The sequence below is a fragment of the Rhipicephalus microplus genome, chromosome 9 (assembly GCF_043290135.1).
Source record: "Rhipicephalus microplus isolate Deutch F79 chromosome 9, USDA_Rmic, whole genome shotgun sequence".
NCBI classification, from domain to species: Eukaryota; Metazoa; Arthropoda; class Arachnida; order Ixodida; family Ixodidae; genus Rhipicephalus; species Rhipicephalus microplus.
This window is the reverse complement of record NC_134708.1, coordinates 81,318,810-81,324,810: the sequence shown is the minus strand read 5'-3', so window position 1 is coordinate 81,324,810 and position 6,001 is coordinate 81,318,810. Positions and strand designations below refer to the sequence as shown.

The 6,001-nt window shown below is 48.0% G+C and overlaps 1 protein-coding gene across 1 annotated transcript; it reads right to left on the bottom strand.

Moving 5' to 3' along the window:
• Window positions 1-4,356: 4,356 nt before the first annotated feature.
• Window positions 4,357-5,577, bottom strand: LOC119164715 (E3 ubiquitin-protein ligase NRDP1). The gene has a single exon (XM_037416927.2). The coding sequence runs from the start codon at window positions 5,405-5,407 to the stop codon at window positions 4,718-4,720; it is 690 nt and encodes a 229-aa protein (XP_037272824.2). The 5' UTR covers window positions 5,408-5,577; the 3' UTR covers window positions 4,357-4,717.
• Window positions 5,578-6,001: the final 424 nt, after the last annotated feature.

The window sequence follows — 6,001 nt, the reverse complement described above, 5'->3', positions numbered from 1 at the left end:
CATGAGTGCGAGCAAGCGTGAGTATTAACGTGAGTGAGGGCCTATGAGTGAGAGTAGACGTGAGTATGAACGTGAGTGAGGGTGAAGGCTGAAAAAAATTGTGGTGAGTGAGTATGAGTGAGTAGTCTCTCAAAGTGCCGACCTATGCCTATACTATCTTGTCATTCATGTCCACTTGCTATTTTGTCTGCTGTGTGCGAGCGGGTAATAACCACGAGCATTTTTCTTTTTGCGCTTATATAAAAGCAATACGGGTGTCGCGCACCTGCCGCTTGATTTTATATGTTTGTACCAACAACCAGAAGCTGCCCAGTAAGCTCCTTTACACTACTTCCGGAATATCATTACACAATGCCCCTTTACTGGGCCTTTCAATGCGCCAAAAATGGTGATTTGATATGCATTGTTATGACTGGGGTCTGACGGCATACCATCTCTGCTGCCAGTCGTTGCGGCTCGGGTCCGGCGGGTCTCATCGTGGGTAGCTGGCCGCCGCCACCGGACCTATTTCGCCCATTTTGAAGGAACGAAGGCGCGTTCTTCGGGAGGTATCTACAGAGGTGTGTTTTACATTATTTACAAGCGAGCGTTTCTTCCCACACGACAAACATTCAGACGAAGATGTCGTCCTACATCGTGACGATCTCGTCGAAGGCTCTACATCGAAAAGGCATATCCCGGCCTTCCTTTTCTCCGAGTCTCTCTAAGGCCCTTATACAGCCACTTATAATATTCATTGTTTACAGCTCTTGCCTCATTACCTGGCGTCCTTTGGCCATCAAATGGCCCTTACGCCGCAGAACACGAAACATCATCATCATCATAATTTTATTGGAGGCTGCATCGATTCCTAATTACATTACTGGCATAGAAACCTTGCACTATGCTTCATCAGCAGGCTCAGCAAACTTCAGTCTTTATGTCTAACATTTTCGCCACATGCACTAGCATACAATGAAGGCGTACAGAAAAAAAAAAACACAGCTTTTTTTTGTCACTGTTGTCATTGCCATGAAAGAACACTGCAGAATAGGCGACAATACAAGCCATCATTAGAAACGGAGAACGTAAGCTAATGCAATGCAATGCATAGTGATCCGAGAAGTGCGCAAATCGTACATATTGGGTGGCGCCAGATTTTTCTCGGTAATATTGTGATTGAGTACCTTTCAGTATTTTTGTTTCGCTGCAGAACTTATTGGTAAGGAGTATCCAGGGCAATATGGACCTCAAACGCTATACAGCAAAACAGTTAGATTAGAACAGCTACACAATTAATACGGATTCACAGCCGGGCTGGACTGCAGGATAATAGCATCTCGTAACCAAAATCGCGCATTTTATTATTTTGTTTTTACTTTACGTTCAACATACTATATAAGCTAGCATTGTAGGAGTAGCAAACTTTGTACTAATCGTGGATTATGTTACCTCTGTTGTCTAATCTTTCCTTTTAACCATTTCTCATGTAATCCATTCCCCTCTGTTAATGCCGAAAGCTCTGTCTCCGTGGCCGAACGGCCCTGGCAGTAATAATTAGAATAATATCCCGGGTTTAACGTCCCAAACCCACCACATGATTATGAGAGACGCCGTAGTGGAAGGCTCCGGAAATTATGACCACCTAGTGTTCTTTAACGCGCACTCGTATCGCACAGAGCACGGGTTCGTTTCGCCTCAATGAAAATTGAAGATAGCCTCGGCCGGGATCGGACAGATGCCGTAGCCAATGATTCACCGTGGCGGACTCCCTCAGCGTAAATAAACAAACGATGTGTGTAATAAAGAAAAGCCATTATACTGATTTAATGCAACGAAGCTTTCTCCGCGCAGATCAACTTTTTTATTTTCACGTTTCCGAGAGTTGACGCACGCTGCACCTTGAATTTCGATGCGAATTTTGATGCATACACGAAACTGCGTTGCAAACTGACACGTTGTGCTTCGATCGACAGAGCTGACACAATCCGCAGCCAGCAAGCACAATATTGCATCACTCCGATAAGGCCCTAATCTTTTTTGATTAGCAGTTTTAATTGGGCGACCGCGACAACATCGCGTACGTAGGCTGCATGCGCGCTCGTGTCCGCAGCTCCGTAAGCATGCCTCCCCGCTCCCAACCATCTCATCTAGCACGGTGCCTCCACGTGAGGGCAACCCAAAATGCGCAGTCTGTCACACGGTAACACGCAACGCACTCCGAGAGACTGGAAAGCAGAGGGGAGGCACCGCCGCCACTGTCGCGCCGAGGCGCCGGCGCGACGGTAAGCTTCGGCGCCTTCGCCCACGCCAGCGGCGACCGTACGCCAGCTACGCGATCTGTATGACCACAGAACACCTAGTATGACGCTACGGCGGTGCCTTCGTAGGTGTTCTGTGGTAACACTAGCCGACCGCAACGCGTCGTACGACTGACAATTGGGTCTTCTTCATTGCCTTCTATAGTTCGAACGTTCGTATAGGGGCCAGATGAATCACCGAAGAGAGGCAGGTTAGAGGCTCGCGCATACTTAGATTTATCCGCACGCCAAAGAACCCCAGACGATAGCAGTTTTCGGGGCTCTCCACTGCGGCGTCTTGTCATAATCATATCTTGGTTTTGGGACTTTAAACTTCACTGATTAAAGAGAGACGTGCATATGACGTGTGGAGAAGGAACAAAAAGCAACGAAGAACTCACTCACGCGGGGGCTAAGTGGCCGGCCTGCCGCTCTTCTCTCGGTCTGCGAGTTACGCCCTCTGTCTTGACGTAGAGACAGTATGATATAAAATAATATTGGCTAGATCAGCACGACGGCCTTGAAGGAACCGAGGGACGGTGCATGTCCTGGACACCAGAAAAAAAGTCACGTTATCCATGACGTAATCAATGATGATTGATATGTGGGGTTTAACGTCCCAAAACCACTATACGATTATGAGAGACGCCGTAGTGGAGGGCTCCGGAAATTTAGACCACCTGGGGTTCTTTAACGTGCACCCAAATCTGAGCACACGGGCCTACAACATTTCCGCCTCCATCGGAAATGCAGCCGCCGCAGCCGGGATTCGAACCCGCGCCCTGCGGGTCAGCAGCCGAGTACCTTAGCCACTTGACCACCGCGGCGGGGCCATGACGTAATGAATACCAACACCATAGGGTGCGGCTATTTCAATGTGCAATGGTATCGCACTAACGCAGCGTTGATCTTTTTTCATATATTTTGTTTTCCACGCGAAGGCTGCAAAGGCGAAGCTAGAGAGGTCCCGAGATTTTCGGAGCCAGCTTTGCATACAAGGCCACCTGTCGCGTGGAGCATGCAAGGCTTTCGCTTTAATAACGAGTTTGTGACGGCGTTATGACCCTTGCCGGAACAACGTGGAGATGCTGTATTTGCCGTGATACAACCTGTGTTTTTCGTTAGTGATTAAGGCTCATATAGTACTTAAACCGACGAAGATGACTATATGAAGGAGCGTCGTATGGCATTGCAGGTCAGAATTCCCGTCTGTTATGCGAGTGGGACTTTCGGCGTAATGCGAATAATTATACGCAAAGTGCACTGATCCATTGTAGTTTTTTTGGCGGAATGCAGACGTCTACGTTACGGCGCCAACTCGCCATGCCTCAAAAGCGGCACATATTCCAAATATTTTCGGGGCCGCCGGGAGGAGAACAGAAGCCACCATGCGGCACAACACCGTTTGCCACTGTGTGGTATGATTCATTCTTTTCAGCGTTCTGACTGTGCACTCGTTTTGCACAATGGTGACCCAACGAATCGAAGCATCGAATGCTAGATCAGTCGATCATCACGCAAGCGCACTGCGTTTACACGGGCCAGCTCAGGGTGGAGAACAGTCCCTTACATACCGGTCCTACGCTACAATTACATCCCACGACATGTCATTAAACGAGGATTACCTTCTCGTACTGTCTATCCTATCATAACGGCAAAGACATGGCAGGCGCCGGCAAATCACGAAAACTGCGAACACCAACGAAGGGAAAGGAGTACACGTACAGCGGCGGCTCCACCACCTCCCCATGCCTGTCAATATTGTGGTGGTTTTTTCACCTCCCAACCGAGGCGCGTGTACAATTTAACCGACTGCCACGTATGTGTAGGAAGCATCACAATATATCTGCGGCTAACAATATAGCTCACTATAAAGCTGAAGGGCGTGCGTAAAAACAGCGAAACATTTAAACAAGTTATCATAGCTTACTTGTCTCACCAGTCCGACGTGTATTCGTAATTAACACCAGGAGACTTCAGCCTGTGCCAATCCTAATGGGAAAGTCTGAATAGTCATGACGTCGAACAGCGTAAATGAGCTGCTTTAAAGGAAAACAGCGCAGTCGCTAGTTCGCACGCCACAGTTCGGAAGATATAGACAAAAAATCAGGGCACAAAAAAGAACTCAAGATATTTAATATTCTGACGCAACAACATGAAGGTGGAAACTAAAACACTGCTGCTACACAATGGGAACGTACAGGTCTGTTTCAATTTGCCGCAACGTGCACGTCAAGCACACACTCAAAAAAAAAAAAAACGCAAGAGGATTGTACGCGCGCACAAACTTATTCAAGTGTCTTCAAACAAAAATTTTCACAACAAAACTCTCTGGCAAAACGAGTGTTCTCACTCGGAAAAAAAAAGGAAAAGGGAAAACAATGAAGCACCAAGAGACGCTTCGTAGTCCTCAATATGCGCCCAAGAAACTACTGAGCTCACAGTGATTCTGGTGCCAAAGTTCCGTCCAAAAGAGAGGTACGAACCATGGCGAGTTGAGCTTGAAGTCGGGCGAACATTTTACTCGCCGATGTGACGGCCTTGCGGAGCTCGCAGTGCACCCCATCAGAATCTGTTGATTCTAAAGCATGGTCGAGCTCTTTGCGAGCGTTAACGAAGTCCTCCAGGAGATACTTCGCGGCACTTGAGCTTGACGAGGCTTGCGACTCGATCTTGCACGTTAGGTTGTGTTTCAACAGACTCTCGTAAGGCACGCCACTCCTGCATCTGGCGCACGGGACCATGTGGAAGGTGCACTTATGCCTCAGGTGATAATCCAACTGTTCAAGCTTGTTTTCGTACTCGCAACCAAGCATCGCATTGACACAGCGAACTTTCTCGCTCGCGATGCGGTGCTCGTAGAATGCATGTGATTGCCACTTCACTTCTACGGTGCGAGATACGGTTTTACCGTCAACCAGGCACTTCTCAACGCTTGTTTGACAAGCACATTCTTCGCAGATGATGTGTCCGCAAGACAAGAGCTTCATCTTCTTCTCCGTAACCATGCTACACCAACTGCACACGAACAGAGCATCCAGCTCGCGTAAAAACTCGACCATCTTATAGTCGACAAGGGAGCCAAAGCCGCGCACACGATACACGAATCGTCCTCCGCTGTCTGCCATTTTTTGCGAGCTTAGTAAGACTCTAGTTCTGGCAACTCAAGTACAATGTGAAACGAATAATTGACCTCCAATGCGGCACACGCAACTCGAAAGTACAGAGGTGAAGTCACCTTAAAGACTGCGATAAGTCGCCGAAATGGAAGTTCCTTAAACGAACAGCCGTCCGTGCCACGAACTGACGAAGACTAATGCGCGCCACAGGGAGTGCCTGCTCAAAACCAAACGCCCCTCCTTCTTGGTTTGGTATACGTCTCAGCATACGCGGACGCGAGCGCTTCTCCTTGCCCCTTTTGCGCCCTCCCGTCCTCCGCCGCTTTTTCTGCACGGCGATTGGTCGCTTCTGGGTCTCTGTCTGATGCGCTCAGTGGAACTACTCACTCCTTTTTTTTTTCCTTGCAGTAAGATAAGTTTGCATTTTCCCTGTTAGGGGTGCTCAACGCGGCTTTAATTCTTATTTCAGGACGTATAAAATGATCGTTAGATTCGTTACAAGCGTAGTTACTGAGTCGTTTTTCATGAAAACAGTTAGGAATCTTTTTGTATTACTTCTACTATTATTGCAAGAGTGGTGGCTGTTAGGATTTAGGTATTGAG